The sequence below is a fragment of the Onychostoma macrolepis genome, chromosome 25, assembly GCF_012432095.1.
Source record: "Onychostoma macrolepis isolate SWU-2019 chromosome 25, ASM1243209v1, whole genome shotgun sequence".
NCBI lineage: Eukaryota > Metazoa > Chordata > Actinopteri > Cypriniformes > Cyprinidae > Onychostoma > Onychostoma macrolepis.
Window position 1 is genome coordinate 5,943,361 of NC_081179.1, and position 20,489 is coordinate 5,963,849.

Consider the following 20,489-nt stretch of genomic DNA (forward strand, 5'->3'; position numbering starts at 1 on the left):
ATGGTTACGTTCAATGCAATCATTATCATTAGATGGGATTGCATTGAGGGATACAGAACCTATTATAGTATGCTTTAGTTGTATACTGCACATATGTCACATTTAGTAAGCCTAGATAGATTTTCTAGATAAATTTAATTCCAAATAATCTGCATAATGTACACAATATTTAAACTGTACACTGCAGATATAGTAGACAGTGTGATAGTGTGCTGTTCCAAATATAGCCTCAATTATGTAAAGATGCTTTGCTGCCATCTAGTGTTGCACCTGGGTGTTGTGATTTTGCACTAATTTTCACTGGTTCACTGTCAGCCAATCATGCAGAGGTCGCTAATGAGCTGCTGTTGATTAATGAGAACGCTTGATGAGTGTGAGTCACATCTGCAGCGAGGAAACGAATACATGGCTTCAGTTCAGGATAAAGTTGCAGCATTAAATATTGTGGGGAAATTCTACAGTCCCCTCAAACCACCTCTTGGTAACATCTGTTTTATGGTTTAAGGTAATGTGTTTTCATTTGAAGCACTTAAGAGCACAGTAAAATACTTTTTGTGTGTTTGTTCAGATCACAGATTGATCAACAGAACTCAAGATGTACAAACCAACAAGGTCGAAAAGAAAGTAATGTGGAGCCATATCATCTCTGCTCTACAAGCCCAAGTGAAGGTCAAGAAACGCAGGCAGCATCTGAAATCTCACGATAACTGCTTTCTGGGCTCTGATGCAGTGGATGTTATCCAGGATTATCTGACCCAGAATAAGGTTCTTGGAGATGCCCAGGTTTCCAGAGCCATGGTTGCACGCCTGTGCCAGGTGCTGTTGGACTGTAAGGTGTTTGAGGTGGTGGGAACCAAAGTTTTGGGGAAGACCAGTAAACCAGGAGGCTTCCAGGACAGCAGCAGCAGCCTCTACAGATTCCTGAACGTGGAGGATCCGTCCCTGGACGTGTTGGAAATGGCGCTTTTCCCTCTCAATGAAGAGAGTTTGATGAATGTCACACCATGCAGGTGTTTCGGATCACTGTAGATGTTTTCTGATGTAGCACTATATAATTTTATTGAAAATTTGAATTCTGATGATTGGCGTTTTTGACCTTTTTTAGGCAGGACATCCTGTTATTCTCCCATAGTACACCTGTGAAACCGGACCACGTGTTGGATCGTCTCATGGAGAAGCTGGACTTGACCGGACTTGTCGGTTCTCCTCCCACGGAATGTCTTCCTCCATCTGGTAAGAGCTTTGTTCAGATTCTGCTTATGTTTGAGGTACAAAGGCTGTGTTTGTAATGGACTGTAATCTACCTACTATTATTAATTTCCCCCCCCCCATGTTGCATATTTAATTCAGTGAATGATGTAAATTAAATAAGTACACTTCATATTGCAACCTTGCCTATTTTTCTTAAAGAGAATAAAAGAAAATGGTATGTGTGTATGTATATGTGACCCTGGACCACAAAACCGGTCATGAGTAGCACGGGTATATTTGTAGCAATAGCCAAAAATACATTGCATGGGTCAAAATTGAGTTTTCTTTTATGCCAAAAATCATCAGGATATTAAGTAAAGAACATGTTCCATGAATATATTTTGTAAATTTCCTACCATAAATCTCAACTTAATTTTTTATTAGTAATATGCATTACTAAGAACTTAATTTGGACAACTTTAAAGGTGATTTTCTCAATATTTAGATTTTTATTTTTTGCACCCTCAAATTCCAGATTCAAACCGGTTGTATCTCAACCAAATATTGCCCTATCCTAACAAACCATACAACAATAGAAAGCTTATTTATTCAGCTTTCAGATCATGTATAAATCTCAGTTTCAAACAAATGGACCCTTATGACTGGTTTTGTGGTCCAGGGTCACATATGTGTAGTGTGTGTGTGTAACTGTTTTATTACTATTTCAGGAGAGAGAGAGAGAGATTAATTTTTTTTAATACAAGTAAATAATTAAATGTCAGTGTTTATAATATTTTGGAAAATGCAGTGAATACACAAAGTATACAGTGCACATCAGTAGACCATTCAAAAAAAGCATATAGGTGCATCTTTACCAATATTGCTATGAACTCCTTCAGTGGTCAGAGAAGTGTGGCATGAGCAGACCGTACGGAAGCTGTCTCAGCTGATAGATCTCCCCCTGCTGGAGGGAGTGCTTAACTGTGCAAAGATTGTTTCTCCCCCATCTCGTGGCAGTAATAATGAGCCTGACCTTCTCTACACCAGCAACTACCTCGACCGTGAGGTTCTCAAGGCCTTCAAAGAATCGCAGTAAGACATCTTGACATTTAAATTCAAGAAATCAAACAATGAGGCTCAGATAGGCCTAATTCGCTTTCCTCCACCCAGAGCTGATGTTTGGCTGTCTGCAGCCATAGACCTGCTGGATTTCCTTCCGGATCAGCTTGTGGTGGAGGTGAGCAGAGAGCTGCCCAAGTTCTCCTGTGAGGGAGAGGATGGCCAGGGGATGGATGAATGTAAACTACTGCTGTTTCATGTGCTGGACAAACACTACGGACTCATGGAGCGCAAGCCTCTCCTCTGTGACAGCATGGCAGACGTCTACACTGAGATCATGGAACTCCTGAGTGAATAACGCTCCTCTGATTCATTCTTTCCAAAAAACAACTATTCTTTGTGGCAATTTTTCTCTGTTTACCTGTATATTTAGTGAATGGGAAGTTTGAACGAGCGTTGGAAGTCCTGCAGCTGACGCTGAAGCTGCTGTCTGTGTCTGCACGCGAGGAACTGCGCAGGCTGCTGGAGTTTATGGCCACAGCTGCAGATGCTGCAAACGTCCGGCTGCACAAAGAAGTAAGGAGCCATAATGCATGTGATGTGTTATTCATACATTTGTCAACTATTTACACTTGTTTTGGATTTTCAGATTGAAAACCGGATGTTTGTGAAGAAGACGTTTACCAGAGCCGTCATCCAGAGCAAGAGTCTGACTAAAGGAAAGACAGACCTGCTGATGCTCTTCATGCTTGACAACCACCAGGAGATCTTCAAGGTTTCTTTTATTTGTGACCCTGGACCACAAAATTATCCATTTATTTTATGCCAAAAATCATTAGGATATTAAGTAAAGATCATGTTCCATGGAGATATTTTGTAAACTTCTTACCGTAAATATATCAAAACTTCATTTTTGATTAGTAATATGCATTGCTAAGAACTTAATTTGGACAATTTTAAAGGCGATTTATCTTTCTCTCTTTCTCTCTATCTCTCTCTATCTACTCAAAAAAAGTGGAGAGAGACATATATATGTGTGTGTATAACTTTTTTTTTTTTTTGTTGTTTTTTTTGCACCCTCAAATTCCAGATTTTCAAATAGTTGTGTATCAGCCAAATATTGTCCGATCCTAACAAACCGTACATCAATGGAAAGCTTATTCAGATTGCAGATCAATTATAAATCTCAATTTTGAAAACTTGACACTTAAGACTGGTTTTGTGGTCCAGGGTCACATTTAATAAATTAAGACCACACTGATCAATAATGATATAATACAGAAATAATTATTTGTGGCTGTTTTGCATCATCCTACTTTCTTTAATTAGATTCCAGGTTCTCTTCACAAACTGGTCAGTGAGAAACTGGATGACATTATGAAACGCAGAGATTCTTCCACAACTGGTATGATATTTACAGTGTTATTTTAGCATATACAGTCATGGCAAAAATATCGGCACCCTTGGTAAATATGATCAAAGAAGGCTGTGAAAATTAATCTGCATTGTTAATCCTTTTGATCTTTTTATTTAAAAAAAAAAATTCACAATTTAACCTTTCATTGGATAATAAGAATTTAAAATGGGGGGGGGAGAGAATTATCATTATGAAATGTTTTTCTCTAATAAACATTGGCCACAATTAATGGCACCCTTTTATTCAATACTTTTTGAAACCTCCAACGGTTGTAAGATGCAAACATGGCCCATTATAAGAGTCAGTCACGTATTGATTTTATTTTTATCAGTTGGTATTTGATAGAATCCATGATGCCATGTTTCTAAACAAGAAGCAGAAATATAGGCCCACAACATCAAAAATACTGCAGTATATTTCATTGTACACATGGGGTACTTTTTATCCCCATGTTCACCAAACCCATCTTGAGTGTTTGCTGCTAAAAAGCTCTTTTGATCTGACCATAGAAGCCAGTCCCATTTGAAGTTCCAGAAGTGTCTGATAACTGAATATGCTGGAGTTTGTTTTTGGATGAGCGAGGAGAATTTTTCTTTAAATCCTCCCAAACAACATGCAACTGTTTGACAAGTGTTTTTTTATTTTTATATATATGTATGTTTTGAGACTCAACTATTTTCTGCAATTCTCCAGCTGTGGTCCTTGGAGAGTCTTTAGCCACTCAAACTCTCCTTCTCACCGTGCATTAGGATGATATAGACACACGTCCTCTTCCAGTTTCGTAACATTTTATGTTGATTGGAAATTCTTAATTATTGCCCTGATGGTGGAAATGGGAATTTTCACTGCTCTAGCTCTTTTCTTAAAGCCACTTCACTAATTTGTGAAGCTCAATTATCTTTTGCTGCACATCAGAAATATATTCTTTGGTTTTTCTCATTGTGATGGATGATTAAGGGAATTTGGGCTTTGTTTTCCCTCCTATTTATATTTCTGTGAAACAGGAAGTCATGGCTGGATCATTTCATGTTCATAATCACCCTGGAGTGCTCAAAATTGTGAATATGAATGGGAATATACTTCAGAGATATTTTACTCATAAGAATTTCTAGGGGTGCCAATAATTGTGTCCAATGTGTATTTGAGAGAAACCTTAATTTCATAATGATATCCCCCATTTTAAGTTATCCAATGAATGGTTAGATTTTTATATATATATATATATATATATATATATATATATATATATATATATATATATATATATTTTAAAAAAAATTACAGTTAGTAATTTTAGTCATGTATTATTGTGTGACCGTTTAACTTTAATTTCAAGTGTTTTGAAGTATTTGTTTTCTCTGAATATGTTAGATACCCCGTTTTGTCAGCGAGTGCCAAGAGACATGTACACGGAGACCATAAAGGACTCGACTAAAAATGAGCTGTACTCTCTCTTGAAAAACATTGACGAAAACACCAAATATTCCCTGAAAGAGAAGAAACGACTCCTGGCGCAGTTTTATAAGGGCCATCCAGACATCTTCATTCAGTATTTTGGGTCTAGACTAAGCACATTAAACCTACTGGAAGTTTAAGTTCACTTTGTCATGTACGTGCTTTTTTTTTTTTTTTTTTTTTTTTTGAATGTTTGTAACAAAATAAATCAAAATAAACCTATTTAAGTGTCAAATAAGAATAGAGTATGTGTCTTTAAATCGTCTGAATATGATATTCCACCTCCCTAAGGGGAAAATTATTCTGGAAAGACCTACAACTACATTAAGATTCATTATAATACTGAAAATACTCACAGAAGTGGGAATATGACACTGACATGAGATATGTATTCATATTATACACCAAAAAAGTGTTAAAATATGAAATGCTGCACCCTGTCAGATATTTACACAAACTCAAGTTGTGAGGAACTCTTATCGCTACTAGCCTTTTTTTTTTAATTATTAAAGTTTTGTAGCAGCCTATATATTATTTGTAATGTATTTGTTTTGTACTGAGGTACTTATATTTATGTCGTAAGCATCTTTATTACATTTACTAAATTTCTGAAAGCCATTACAAACATCACCTTTGTGCGTTCGTGGCGTCGTGTGCCTTTAATGCTGATGCATCTCCAGAAGCCGCTGTGGCTCCGTCCAATCTTTACGCGTTTCAAACTCTGATTGGCTCTTCATTCTTTGACAGACAAAAGCTCGTCCAATCAGCGTCCGATGGGCTGGGACACGTCACATAGAGCGGAGTGCGCTCCCAGCGCCTGTTCTCAGATCAGTGCATCGTGCGCACAGCGTCGTAGGTTCCTACAGTGAGTAGATTTATTTAACTGTTCCTGGATCAGCTATAGCGCTCAAATCTCGCCGGGGGTTGATGCGGAATTCTGGGCGCAGCTCGAAACTCCTCCCCGGATGCCCCAGAATCCCTAAAACACAGTCATCGCCACACATTCAGTTTTTTCGGGTTGTTCATGGTGCGGATCTGTGAGAGGAGGATGAAGTTTTTGGTGGCAGTCACATTGATCGTCGGCTCGGTGATTTTCCTGCTTTTCCCGAGCGGGTCAGAGGCGGATGAGAAGAAAAAAGGACCGAAAGTCACGGCCAAGGTACAAAAACGCTGCTCTGCGCTACATTCGCTGCAACGCCGTGTCTGGCCTATTGCACACAAATAACATAATTCGAATTCCAGTTCGAATCTAATGTTGCGTTTACACTTAAATCCAGCGTGCTATATTCGCGTAGCCCATTGCTTTTTGCTTGAAAACCATCTGTATGTTTTATTTATTTTTTTTCTTTGTGCATTGTGTTCATTGGTAGTGTGCAAAATATACTATTATAATAAGGCTAGTAACACTACACATGTTTGCTAATTTAATCAAAATGTATTGCATCAATATTTGTCTAATGATAAATCTGGGTTTTATGGTCCCTTATGAAGTGGATCCACCATAATGCATATGCAGAACTTATGTTTGATGTTCTGGTGTGACTCTGGATCTGGTCTTTTTCCCAGGTGTACTTTGACATGAGGATCGGGGATGAGGATGCAGGGCGGATTGTCATTGGACTCTTTGGAAAGACTGTCCCTAAAACGACAGAAAATTTCCTCCAGCTGGCTACTGGAGAGGTGGTGATTTTTTTTTTTTTTTCTCCCCTTTTTCCCCTGCTGGTCATTATATATGATTCACAGTAAGATGAGTCTAAATGAATGCAATTCTGATTTCCAGAAAGGATTTGGTTACAAGGGCAGCAAGTTCCACCGTGTGATCAAAGACTTCATGATCCAGGGAGGAGATTTCACTAGAGGAGATGGAACTGGAGGTATCAAAATACTAAAACCCCTTTTAAGAGGAAAACCATGTTTTATCTTACTGTTCTTAAGTATGTTTTTTGAGGCTTAGAGGTCTCTCACACGCGATAAACCTCAGTTTATTATCTCAACGATTATTACAAAATTTCTAACACCCCTTTATGTAGGTAAGAGCATCTATGGAGACCGTTTCCCTGATGAGAACTTCAAACTGAAGCATTACGGTCCTGGTTGGCTCAGCATGGCCAATGCCGGCAAAGACACCAACGGCTCCCAGTTCTTCATCACCACGGTACAGACGCCATGGCTTGACGGCAAACACGTTGTGTTTGGCAAAATCTTGGAGGGCATGGTGAGCATCTCAACTTAATTCATCTGTCGAGAAGTGATCTGTTCCTCCATACTGCATTTACTCCAGTGACTGCTAATTGTCCTGCTGTCTTCCAGGATGTGGTGAGAAAGATTGAGAGCACAAAGACAGATGGGCGAGATAAACCTCTCAAGGACGTCATGATCCATGACAGCGGCAAGATCGAGGTGGAAAAGCCTTTCGCGGTAGCTAAAGAGTAATTTAAGTTTGGGGGAACAACAGGACACTGGGTTTAAGGGGATTGAATTGGGAGCCACTAGAGTTCTAGTGGGAAGAGTGTGTGTATGTGCTCATTGGAGCTCCGCCCCCACACGGGACGGTCACACACCAGTCCTGATCCGCAGAGCGGCACATCCTGGGTCTAGTTCAAACCGGCATTCCACAGGGTCAGATTCCTGACCCACTTCAACCTGTTTTTGTAAACAAAACTTCAATAAAGGATCCAGGTTTTTCTTAATGCTGTTGTGTTGCTTGGATAAATGCACTTGTCTTTTTGACCATGAACAAATCAGACACTCTTTATTCAATAGAAATACTCTTAATAAAAATGTTTAAGTTGTTTTACAGCACAGGTAAATATCTTGGCACAGTAAAACAAAATCAGTGACAACCTGGGTTTGCAATGTGAATTTCATGAAGAAATGTCCAGTTTATATTTTACACTGAAATTATAAGAATTTTTTATTTCAGAAATGTATAAAATGAATAAGAAATTAAGGCAAAAAAAAAAGTTTAAATGTAATATTGTTTTGGACCGTTAATAATTTTTTAATTTTTTTTTTTAAATTCTCAAACAAATCTTAAGCACAAACTAGATTTTAGTAAGTTAACACACACCCAAAAAAAGGATAAATCAAATTCAGAACAACATATTGCAATGATGTATAACTGCATTTGGATTTTATTTAAATTTAAATCTATGTTTTTGTGCCTTATGGTTGGCAGGGTTCTAAAAAAAATTTTTAAATTCAGAAATACATGATGTGAATACCAAATAAATGCAAAAAACATGTTTGAACGCCTTATTTGTGCATTTTATGACTATTACAATTAAGCACAAAAACTTGATTTTAGTATGGTAAAAAAACAACTTAAAAATTTGCATAAATGAAATCCTGCTAAATAATTGCAGTTGTACTTTAAATATTTACATTTAAATCTAATTTTTGTGCATAATACTAAGCTTTTGAGAGGACAATGGCCTAGACAGTTTTTGTGATATTCACATAAAATATGACAAACCTAAAGATGAAAGATTCAGTCGATATAAACATGCAAAGGCACATTTAAAGCAGATGGAGTTGCTAGGCAACACTGCAGTGATTGCAGTCATATTCTCTGTGACTCTGGCAGTGAGCTGATATTGCATCTGTTTATGGTAATAGTGGGGATTTTGGGATGCACGGGCAGCTCTGGTGCACAGGTGAGGCCCCTGGGTTTACTGCAGTTCTTTTTGAAACTCACTTTGACGTCTCTGGGGTACAAACCCTGCAGGACGCCGGCCACCACAATATCAGGGAGATCTGGGGGAAATGACCACAATAGAACGTTTCATTTGGGTGTATAAAAAAATACATTTTTGTAATGACATAATCAGTAATCTGTAAGGTTTACCTGATCTGGATTCAAGCTGGTAAGGGTCAGCCGAGAAACCAACTACTCGCTGATTGAATAATTTAAAACTACAGGAAGACAATGTCTGTTCAGAATCAGTTTATCTAAATTTGATTCCAAGTTTATAAACAGGTTAATAGAGATGAGGATGAACATACCTGTATCCCTGCTCTTGACAGTCATCTGACTGGTTTTCACTGAAATATGACAATTAGGGAATTGATAACAAGCCTGAAACACTTTTAATATTATTACTAATTTACTTATTAATTCATTTGCTGAATTTCCTTATATTTAGATAAATTGCTAAATTACAGTTATGGTGCTCCAGTGAGGAGATCTGGTGTAAATACATACTCAGAGCTGCAGTTCTTGCTCGCCAAATGAAAATGTTTGACATGCAGGAAATCCAGGAGCTCTTGAGGAACAACGTCATTTCGATACAGAATCTCCTGCAATTGGCAGCCAAATAAAAAAAGTTACAACCTCAGTATGACATTATGTTAAAATGATGATTGATATATTGCAACATATTTGAATACATTAGAATACACTTTCATACGCTTTCACAAGTTCAATAAGATAAGGTCAATACTCTCTCTCTATATATATATATATATATATAAAATTTTAAATATATGTAATTTATTCCTGTGATGCAAAGCTGAATTTTCAGCATCATTACTGCAGTCTTCAGTGTCACATGATTCTTCAGAAATCATTCTGATATTTCCCGTAAGAAACATTTCTGATTATTATCAATGTTGAAAACGGTTGTGCTGCTTCATATTTTTGTGAAAACCATGATATTTGTTTTTTCAGGATTCTTTGATGGATGGAAAGTTCAAAAGAACAGCATTTATTTGAAATTGAAAATTATTATTAGTGTCTTTACTGTCACTTTTGATAAACTTAATACATTCTTGTTGAATAAAAGTATTAATTTCTTAATCTTTATTTCATATAATTACATTCTAATCAAGGCGATGAGGGGTGAGGGTGATATAGTTGGAATAGCATAATACTCATATCATATTTTTGCAATATGCTGTACATATACTGTGCTTGGTATGTGATTTTTCTGTATATATTGAATACTCTGATTTCAAAATACATTTGCTCTTTCAGAACACAGGTCTTCATAAAGGTTCAAAACTAATCAAAATGTGCTTTACACAACCAGATTGTGTGCAATACAGTATCCCATAATATGACCCCCCATAAGTACAATTTAAAATATATTATTGTGAACTATTAAAACTATTAAAAGTTGATTTCGGTAATTGAAAAAGCTGAAATAAAAAAAAAAAAAAAAGAAATTTAGCAACTAACAGAAACAAGTTTAAGTACTAAAATGGAAATAGAAAATAAATTAAAGCTAAATCAAAAAATATCACACAATAAAATTATTAAAACCTAAACTAAAATTCAAATGTATTCTGAAAATACAAAAATTAAAGCTAAATATGAATAAATACTAAAATTACGTAATAGCATAATAAATACTTTATAGCATAAAACAATAAGATACAAAATAATAACAACATAATAACATAAAATAAACAGTAAATATCTCTACCTGGATGTAGTCCTCCAGTTCCTGTCGTCTTTGCTCCAGCGGTTTGGTTCGCAGGTGCTGGTTTCTCTTACTGGGGAAATCAGGAGCTCGCAGAATCTTCTTCAGCTTCCGGTGAAGCGTCTGAAATTCACTGTGTCGCCGCAAAACAAAGTGTTTCCTTCCATTGAACAGAATCTCCAACCTGAAGAGCTGAAAAACATAAAACCTTGTGTCATAAAACCTGTGAACACTCAGTACAGGCTTCAATGAAACTTTGAACAGTGCAGTGACGGGTATCCGCCAGCAGGAGGCGCCTCTAGAGCTCTAACGCGGTCATGACAGGTTAAAACAGCATATTATTAACATTAATCAAACTTAATTGTTTCTTTCAATCAGAAATCATTCAGAAATACCAAAGACTATTCACAGTGAATGACCTCATCAAACCCACACACATATGACTGTGCAACAGTTCAGTCTTAATATAGGTCATGACAGTTTACACAGGTTAAATCAGCACAGGTGTGGCGGTTCTTCAGGTAAGATCACACCCTGAAGTATTGAGTGCCTCTTTATAAAGACTCATGGGTTGTTATTGTCCACAACACAAAGAAATGTCGACGTGATGTATCGAAACCCTCCATCTCTGGAGATCCTGACAGAACAACAGTGTTTTACTCATAAAACTGAGCTCCACGTCAGTGACATTTCATAGAAAATTAGAAGCGAGGAATCAAAAAACGTGATGTTGACTTCATATATTTATTGGCTTTATGACTCTGAGAGGAGAGATGTTAAAAATGTGAAATAACTATTTTGGAAATGAGGTCACATGACTTTAAATTAGTGCTGGGCAATGTTTTTGTGTATATAATATGTGTGTGTGTACTGTGTATATTTACTGTGTATGCATGTATATATTTAAGAAAAATATGCTAAATTATATAAATATATAAATCTAAATATATATTGTATGTGTGTGTTTATATATACATAATAAATATACACAGTACACACACATATACGTTGCCCAGCACTACTTTAAGTACTATTTTAAAAACATAGTATGCAGAATTGAGTGTATACTACACAGTAGTATGCATTGATTTAGTACTCTTTTGCCAGTGTAACCTTGGTGTGTGTGCATGGGGGGGGGTAGTGAGACCACATTGTGAGCAGATCTGAGAATTAGCAGTTTCCCGTTTTCCACCCATAACAAAGGAACACAGAACATTCAGTTCCACCAAACATTTCCCACTGTGAGCTCAATCTTTTCGCTTCTCAGTACCTATTTTTCTTGCTAAGTCAGAGGCTCAGGGAGAGGGAAATAAATATATGATTGTCTCAAGCATGTTTTGACAAGTCGGTGCTCAAGCATGCTCAACACGGTGATGGGAACTATCTATGCAATGTTATGAACTGAAAAAACTGACGAAATCAAGAGTTATTCAATAATTTAAAGGGACAGTTCACCCAAAAAAAATGATAATCATAAATCCATTACTCACCATCATGTCATTCCAAACCTGTATAATATTATTTCTTCCTTTAATCACAAAAGATGACGTTCGACAATGTTCACACTGCTCTTTTCCATAAAATGAAAGAGAAAATATTGAACACCATACATGTGCATTTATATAAATATACATTTATTCATAAATATGAATACATTTATTAAAAATATAAATGAATACATAAATGTAAATAAATATATCAAATACAATATATTAAAATATTAATGCAGTTTTCCATACAATTAAATATTATAATATATTATATCCATATATTATAATATAAATATGTAAATAAACATTAAAATTAATTAAATACAAATTAATTAAATATATTATATATTATATTACAGTATAAAATATATGTGTCTTATATACTATATTATATATAATATAGTATATAATACACTTTTTATACTATATGTGTATTATATACTGTATGTCATTATATATTATATATATTACATATGTATATACATTTATAAATATATATATATAAATGTACATATATATATATATATATATATATCAATGTGTGTGTGTGTTTGTTATGTGTGTGTGTGTATATATATAAGCCATTCTTAGTTAAGACATAGAGTCCATATATACTACTTTTATAATACTTTTTTATTATTATTATAGGTGAAGGATTCACATAATATGAGGGTTTGGAACAATATGAGGGTGAGTAAATTACAGAATTTTCATTTTTAGTTGAACTATCCCTTTAAATCAGTGAATGCTACACAAGCTTTATGGGTAAAGTGAGTTAGTGCAGGCGGGTGGAGAGCATTCCTGGTTAACAATCAAGACACATGTCTCTTTTGGGCACCAGATTGTGTTGTGTTTATCGGGGTCACGAGGACTCGGTTTAAACCCAGTTTCTCCCTCTCTCGATCTTATAGAGCTCTCATTGTTGCTGACATTCAGGGCTGGATATTTCCGCTAAGATGAAGAGTTCTCTTTCTCTATTCATCTCCAGTACAGTAATACTCATCTCTGTCGACTGTGACCTCCGACCTCCATTCTTCTGAAGTTCTACAGCTCTCTCAGTGTTCAGAGATGTTTTCATGGACTGCTCAGTCTGACAGGTGTGAGTGTGCATTTGGCATTACAGCTTTGACTGACATCAGCATGTTGCCGTGTGGTTGTGATTCAGCTGTGATTTAGCTGTTCTACTTTTAGCATCACGCACAAACAACTGCTCCCGTTAAACCCTCTCATTCAGACCACAAAACTCCTCATACAGCTCCACGTTATCCATTTCTGATAATAAACCGGACAAATCCACTGATGGGAACGATGTAAGTAAAATGAGTAAAATGCACACATTCTAGTTTGGTCAGTTGATTTGGCTCCATCTGATCTGATGAATGAACTAAGACTGCATCGTGTTATCCAGACCACACACAAAACATCTTTTAAGTGTTTTGAAAGCACAGTGACTCTCTTTCCTTCAATCTTGGCTGGGTCGGTTTTGGTTGCAGCTGGACAGTCCTACAGAACTGGCTCAGACTCCACGCAACACACTGGTTCTACTATTTATCTATGGAAGCTTATTTCCACCACGGAATAAAAAATATAAAAAAGGTCATTGCGACTTTTTATCTCACAATTCTGACTAACTTTCTCACAAGTGCGACTTTTATTACTCACAATTTCAGAATTCTAAATTTTTTTCTCGAATTCTGAGATTACATCTCGCAATTCTGTTTTATTTTATATTTTTCCCCCCAAACTTTTTGACACCTAACCTGACTACATGCACATACAAAATTGTGGGGAAAAAAAGTCAGAATTGTGATACGTAAACTCAAAATTCAGAAAAAAGACAGAACAGCAAGATGTAAACCCTAAATTCTGAGAAAAAAAGTTATAATTGTGAGATGTAAACTCTGAACTCTATGAAAAAATTCAGAACTGCAAGATGTAAATGCGCAAACTGAAAAGATATAAAATCACAATTCTGCGGGGGAAAAAGTCAGAGTTGCGAGATGTAAACACAAAATTCTGTGAAAAAAATCTGAATGGCAAGATGTAAGCTTTCAATTATGAGATATAAACTCGTAATTCTCTGGAGAAAAAAAATCAGAACCGGGAGATGTTAACTCAATTATGAGATGTAAACTTGCAATTGCAAGTTTACATCTGTGGTCGACCTTCAAAGACCACATTGCAAAGACTGCTCGATCTTGCAGGTTTGCACTACACAACATCAGAAGGATCAGGCCCTTTCTGACGGAGCATGCTGCACAACTTCTTGTCCAGGCCCTTGTTATTTCTAGGCTGGACTACTGCAATGCTCTTCTGGCTGGACTTCCATCAAACACAGTCAAACCTCTACAAATGATTCAGAATGCGGCGGCACGACTGGTCTTCAAGGAACCCAAAAGAGCCCATGTCACACCTCTCTTTATCTCATTGCATTGGCTATCAATCGCAGCTCGCATCAAGTTCAAGACACTGATGCTTGCTTATAGAACAACCACAGGCTCAGCACCTGCCTACATGCACTCACTATTAAAGGGGTGGTTTACTGCGATTTCACTTTTTTCATTTTAAATAGTGTGTAATGTTGCTGTTGGCGCATGAACAGTATCTGCAAAGTTGAGGCGCTGAAAGTTCAACGTAAGCGGAGATATCATCTTTTAAAAATCAGGAAGTTTAATGCCTACAAAAACTCCTATGGGACTACAACGAGATACTTCCCGGGTTGCATACGTAAAAAACCCATCAAACCCCTCCCTCCGGAACATGCCAAAGAGGGGTCAAGGCCATGTTCTGCGGCTTTGTTGAAGAGGAAGAGTTATAGTGGAGAGTTGTAGTCATGCAGTCGAAACAGTGTTATTTTCACCCAGCTGTCAGGTCTTCTGTGTTCGGGCTTCCTACGGACGCTGTAGTTCGTCAGCAATGGTTAAAATTTATGCTTGATTATGTTCCTGACAATTACAATCCTAATTTAGCTATCTGTGCTGCGCATTTTACGGAAGACAGCTTCCAGAATCTACACGAGTTCAATGCCGGATTCACACAGAAACTATTACTAAAACATGGAGCAGTTCCAACTTTAAAACAGAGGCAGCAGTTGTTGGGCCACAACCTGTAAGTAAGATTTCATAATTTTAAATGTATTTGCATGTATAATTTCAGACGTAATGTTTTAGTTTTATCAAGGACGTAAACAAATGCCAACGCTGGCTTTAGTAGCCAGTTAGTTAAATGCTAATTGGTGTGTCTATGACAAACGCGTACAAACATTTTGGACCCGAATGTGTAATTATGTACTAATTTTGTAAATGTATTTTCCATGTATACTTTATGACGTAATTTTTCGATTTGATCAAGAACGTAAACACAAGCCAACGCTGTTTGGTTAGTAGCCAGTTAGTTCGATGCTATTTTGTGTGTATAAGACAAACGTGTACAAACTTACAAAATTATATGTAATCACAACATCAAACTTCCATTCAGAAACGTTTGTAAGAGCCGTGCTTGCGGAAGTTCTGCTTGACTCTCTTCATTACCGCTTTCTGGGTCTGATTCTGGCTCAAACTGATACGGCAATATTGACACCATTATTTACATTTGACCGGAGCACATGCAGCGGTCGCCCGTGAAGGTAATGGGCGTGAAGTTTCCGGACAATGTGCAGTACGCAGTTTAGCCAATCACAACACACCGGCCCAACTAACCAATCTGAGCCCATTGCCTGTTTCTGAGGGAGTGGTTTCAGAGAATCAGGAAATCAACCGGTCGTTCAAATGACAGAGGAGAAAGCGGCTTACAATAAAGGTGAAATATATGAAAAATAAGGAGTTTTTTAACAAACGAAACACGAAGACATGTTATATTGCACCCTATAAACACAATCAAGCAAAGAAAAAAAGCAGTAAACCACCCCTTTAAGAATCTACATCCCCTCCAGAAGTCTGAGATCTGCTAGTGAGCGACGCCTCGTGGTACCATCACAAAGAGGCTCAAATCACTCTCCAGAACATTCTCGTTCACCATTCCTGGCTGGTGGAATGATCTTCCCACCCATATCTCTTTCGACACTACTTGACTTCACCCTACACATAAAAAATAAATAAATAAATAAATCTTTCTCCTTATTTATTCCTTCCCTTGCTAGCTTGTACTTATTTAAACAATGCCTGAGACTTGGTGTTACAAGCACTTCGTTTGTCGGATTGCCTCTTCAAGATGAATCGCTTTATGTATTCCCCAATTGTAAGTCGCTTTGGATAAAAGCGTCTGCAAAATGACTAAATGTAAATGTAAATTGCGAGATATTAACACATTCTGGAGAAAAAATTCAGTTGTGAGATGTAAGCTCAAAATTCTGTGAAAAGTCAGAATTGCGATATGAACTTCGGAATTCTGAGAAAAAGTCAGAACTCCAAGATGTAAATGTGCAATTGCGAAATATAAAATCACAATTCTGCAATTAAAGTCAGAGTTGCGAGATGTAAACTCAAAATTCTGTGAAAAAATTCTGAATTGCAAGATGTAAGCTTTCCATTATGAGATATAAACTTGTAATTCTGTGAAAAAAGTCAGAATTGCAAGATATAAACTTCGCAATTCTAAGAAAAAAGTCAGAACTACAAGATGTAAATGCACGATTGTGAGATATAAAAATCACAATTCTGAGAAAAAAGTCTGAATTACAAGCTTGTAATTGAGAGATATAAACTCAGAAAAGAGTCAGAAATGGGAGATATTAACACAATTATGAGATATTAACTCACATTTTGGAGAAAAAAGTCTGAACTGCAGAATGCAAACTTGCAATTGCGAGATATAAACTGCTATTTCTGAGAAAAAAGTAAGAATTGAGACACAATTCTGAGAAAAAAATTTAAATCAAAAAGTCGCAATTACTTTTTTGATATTTTTATTTTGCAGTGAATGGTGCTATGAATGGTGCTACACTGTAAAAAACGACCGTGATTTTAACGGTAAAAAACTGTGAAAAAGCTACGGTAAAAACCTGTTAAATGGTCAACGGTAAGTTCCCCTAATATATAAAGACATTTCAGACAATTTTACGGTGAAATACCGCTTTTGGAAATGAAAAAGAATGTAAAATTTACAGGGAAAAACCGTAAATTGACGTTCACAGAATTCCCTGCGTTGCATTTCAAATTTTGTTTGAATTTGATGTTTTTTGTTTGAAATAACTATGTTTCTTCTTAGTTTTTTCTAATCAGTTATGTTTATTGGGGTTGTATGTTACATCCAATGTTGTTAAATTAATGTTTATTGCATATTTCAGTTTAATGATTCTAAGCATGATGGTGTTTAGTGCTTGTGTGAATGACACTGTGCACCTTCGATATATGTTATTATTTAAAAGCTGCTTGTGATGGGCTTTGGTTCATCATGTGACTTTCTCATCAGCACCTGCATTTGGTGGTTATCAGTGTATTTCAAAGGTACAAAACAGATTTCAGTACTTCAATAGGTTGGTATATTAACATTATATCAGTTAATGAAATTACGGTATTTAACTGTAAATGTAAGTTAAAACCGTAAAACCTAAAATGTTTCTACCGTATATTTTACGGTAGAATTCCGGCAACCACATCTGCCGTTTTTTTTACCGTAAATTTTACGGAATTTGTTTTTACAGTGTATGAAAACACTCAAATCATCCAGAATCAAGAGTAAAAACATTCAGATCTTGTTTAAATGAGTCGAGATGTTTCAAAACATTTTGCGTCAAGCATGTCCCGTCATATTCCTGCTCCATTCATTCCTGTAAGTGATGACAGAGCTGCTGGAGTGCAACTCTTCTACAGAATTGCATATCTCGTCATTTTTCCTTAGGCCTTAGAATCCGCTGGAGACACACCTTTAAGGGAAGCACTTAACTAACTTGTTATTTTATTGCATTTAAAAAGTCATTTGTCTATTGTTCCAGTACTCTGAAATCACTTATGCTTGTATTTTTCTCATTTGTTGTTTCCTAATCGGAAAACATTGTCACAATGCAAACATGCTGAAAATATAAGTGCACAATAAATTAGCCATCCCTAGTCGGAAGGTCATCTAAATGTAGAGCAACAATGTTGCTACAGCTCTCTTGCATATTACATTTCTACATTGTTACTACCAACGTTGCAATAGCCTAGTACAAAAAAATAAAAATAACATTGCCACAATATAAATGTTTGTTGTGTCATCTGCTAAATGAATAAATGCTTCTAACTTTTGTTATGCATGTATTTAAAACAGTATTATAATGGCAAATACAGTTATTTAAGCAATAATTTTACATTTGCATCACAGACATCATGACGTCACAGAATGTTGACAGTGCAAGATTGATAAATATAAATATATATATTTTGGGAAAATGTTTTGTTTGGTTTTGTTAATTAAAAAATGAAATAAATAAATTGAACTTACTTAATCTCCTTATTCAGAAGCCACTGTTTTATGTATTGCTTGCTGAAATACGGCATTACTTTGAGACTATTTCTAATTCTTGCAATAAGAAGGCTTTAAAAACTGTTGAAATTTGTAAGCTATTCAATATTTTCCTTTGAATGCAATGTTTTATTTTATTTTATACCCCTGTCTAGTGATTTATTTTTGTTATAACTTTTATTATTATTTTGTATTTTTGTACTGTAACTGCTTTTCATTGTTTGACAATGTTCATAATAATAAAAAAGAAAAAAGAACTCATACAAAGAGGTTATGGCATGAAGAATAAACTGATTACACAATCTAAAATACAAGTACTTTGCAATAGTTTACCATTATAACCTTATTTTCTTTCAAAGTATAGTCTCTGTAGTTGAAAACGAAATTATAGAAATAATGATAGACTAATATCTCATTAATTTACAATAGGTTTACAGTAATAACATCAATAACTGTATGGTATTTTGGGTGCACCTGTGGTTACCATAATAAGCTGGGAAGCCTCATGACTAATGACTACTAATAATTATCAGCTTTCAAAATTAATGACAACTCCAAAAGCACGTGCAAAACTTCAAACGCACGTTCGCTCTTTATAACAGCCCTGAGGAACCACAAATATAAACGAGTTTCTGTTTGACTTACTTTGCGCAACTTTCCAGTCTCGTCCACTTCCCTCATGAGAGACGGAATAAAGACCTCGATGACTGGAGACACACACTGATGATCCAACATCTCCAAGATCACTGACTGGACTGAAAATCAGCTCCGTGTGCTCTGAATGATCTGCTGGGGAATAATCCGCAGCCAGAGCTCCTCCTCCAAACAAACAAACACACACACAGACAGCTGAGAGAAATAAAGCCGTTCATACAGAACGGCATGGTTTTGAAGATAACCGAATTAATTAAATAGTACTGAATAAAAATTACAATAGGAAAAACACTGCTAATACAGGTAAAGCAACTGCCAGAGAGTTTTAAAAAAATTATATAAATTGACAGATATTAATGACATAACCTTTTTTGTTTTGGTTTTTTTGGTCCAATCAAATGCTCTCTAGAATGAGAATGTCCCGCCCCCTACTTCCGCCAGCGAATCACGATTCATCGCTGTAAAGTAAACTAAAATATATTCGACGTCTCACAAATGTTCGTGTTTCTCTGGAGATTATACTAATATTCTAAATTCTTCAGATCAATGTTTTCTCAACATCTCTAGAGAATAAAACCTTTTTATTTGAGGGTTAAATATAAAGAGCCCAGTGTCTGTGTCATTTACTCTAGTCTGTCATGACATCTCTCATTTCTAAACACTTACCATCCTTAATAAACTCTATAATAAACTTTGGAGAGCACGTGTGTGTAATTTCTCTATGGATAGTACAAATGCACTAAAATATTCTATTCTTAGTTTCTACGAATGATGTTGACTATGTCATTTCAGTAATAACTATTTAAGTGCTAAGTATTTAAAAAAAAAAAAAGAGTATTTTAGAAAGGTCAAATGGTAGCACTGGGCATCAGCACTAAAACTGATGTCCTCATTTCTTCTGTCTGAATGGAGAATAAATCACATGAATCACATGATTTCCTGTGACACACAACTATTCATGCATTTACTGCTGACTAAACACACTCCAGTCTGAAGATAACCCACATTCCTGAGGCTCAAGTGTTATCCCAGCATTCCCACTTCATCCCAACTGTTTCATTCAGCGCTCTCAGAGTTTATTCTCATCCAAAAAGAGCAACCGATCATGAACTCTGGACATTTTTTTGACCTACAAATTGCTGGAAAATATACAAGCTGAAAAGTTTAATGATTAATGAGTTTATAGTTTAAAGGCTTTTGGTGAAAGATTAATTCCGCTGCAGCTGTAATAATTTTACAGCAGTAAACCTTCAGTGAGGTCACATGAAAATGTCTCATCAAAGCTCAGAGAAACAACCATGTACGATAAGAGTATTAAATGAGAGCTGGTGCTTTCAACACAGAACAAACACAAAAAGA

General features: G+C 36.0%; 3 protein-coding genes across 3 annotated transcripts; 2 read left to right on the forward strand and 1 right to left on the reverse strand.

Moving 5' to 3' along the window:
* The first annotated feature begins 322 nt into the window (after nt 1–322).
* On the forward strand, nt 323–5,309 carry depdc7b (DEP domain containing 7, paralog b). Its single transcript, XM_058767374.1, has 9 exons — nt 323–481; nt 569–1,010; nt 1,106–1,233; nt 2,091–2,283; nt 2,362–2,600; nt 2,684–2,826; nt 2,900–3,025; nt 3,580–3,655; nt 5,039–5,309. Exons 1-9 carry the CDS (start codon nt 355–357, stop codon nt 5,260–5,262), a joined length of 1,698 nt encoding a protein of 565 aa, XP_058623357.1. The 5' UTR covers nt 323–354; the 3' UTR covers nt 5,263–5,309.
* A 767-nt stretch (nt 5,310–6,076) lies between these two features.
* On the forward strand, nt 6,077–7,812 carry ppib (peptidylprolyl isomerase B (cyclophilin B)). Its single transcript, XM_058767376.1, has 5 exons — nt 6,077–6,281; nt 6,689–6,802; nt 6,903–6,996; nt 7,153–7,337; nt 7,433–7,812. Exons 1-5 carry the CDS (start codon nt 6,147–6,149, stop codon nt 7,553–7,555), a joined length of 651 nt encoding a protein of 216 aa, XP_058623359.1. The 5' UTR covers nt 6,077–6,146; the 3' UTR covers nt 7,556–7,812.
* A 142-nt stretch (nt 7,813–7,954) lies between these two features.
* Nucleotides 7,955–19,386, reverse strand: snx22 (sorting nexin 22). Its single transcript, XM_058767375.1, has 6 exons — nt 19,122–19,386; nt 10,549–10,737; nt 9,327–9,421; nt 9,128–9,166; nt 8,970–9,037; nt 7,955–8,878 (listed from the first exon to the last, which is right to left on the reverse strand). Exons 1-6 carry the CDS (start codon nt 19,209–19,211, stop codon nt 8,685–8,687), a joined length of 675 nt encoding a protein of 224 aa, XP_058623358.1. The 5' UTR covers nt 19,212–19,386; the 3' UTR covers nt 7,955–8,684.
* Between the last annotated feature and the right edge of the window lie 1,103 nt (nt 19,387–20,489).

Excerpts from the sequence above, each read along its gene's own strand:
- snx22 (XM_058767375.1), bottom strand. The coding sequence starts at position 19,211 with ATGTTGGATCATCAGTGTGTGTCTCCAGTCATCGAGGTCTTTATTCCG. Across the intron at positions 9,422-10,548 it reads AACTGGAGGACTACATCCAG|GAGATTCTGTATCGAAATGA; the intron begins GTAGAGATATTT and ends TGCCAATTGCAG. Across the intron at positions 9,167-9,326 it reads AGCAAGAACTGCAGCTCTGA|TGAAAACCAGTCAGATGACT; the intron begins GTATGTATTTAC and ends GTCATATTTCAG.
- ppib (XM_058767376.1), top strand. The coding sequence starts at position 6,147 with ATGGTGCGGATCTGTGAGAGGAGGATGAAGTTTTTGGTGGCAGTCACA. Across the intron at positions 6,803-6,902 it reads TCCAGCTGGCTACTGGAGAG|AAAGGATTTGGTTACAAGGG; the intron begins GTGGTGATTTTT and ends TCTGATTTCCAG. Across the intron at positions 6,997-7,152 it reads TAGAGGAGATGGAACTGGAG|GTAAGAGCATCTATGGAGAC; the intron begins GTATCAAAATAC and ends CCCTTTATGTAG.
- depdc7b (XM_058767374.1), top strand. The coding sequence starts at position 355 with ATGAGAACGCTTGATGAGTGTGAGTCACATCTGCAGCGAGGAAACGAA. Across the intron at positions 2,284-2,361 it reads AAGGCCTTCAAAGAATCGCA|AGCTGATGTTTGGCTGTCTG; the intron begins GTAAGACATCTT and ends TCCTCCACCCAG. Across the intron at positions 3,026-3,579 it reads ACCACCAGGAGATCTTCAAG|ATTCCAGGTTCTCTTCACAA; the intron begins GTTTCTTTTATT and ends TTCTTTAATTAG.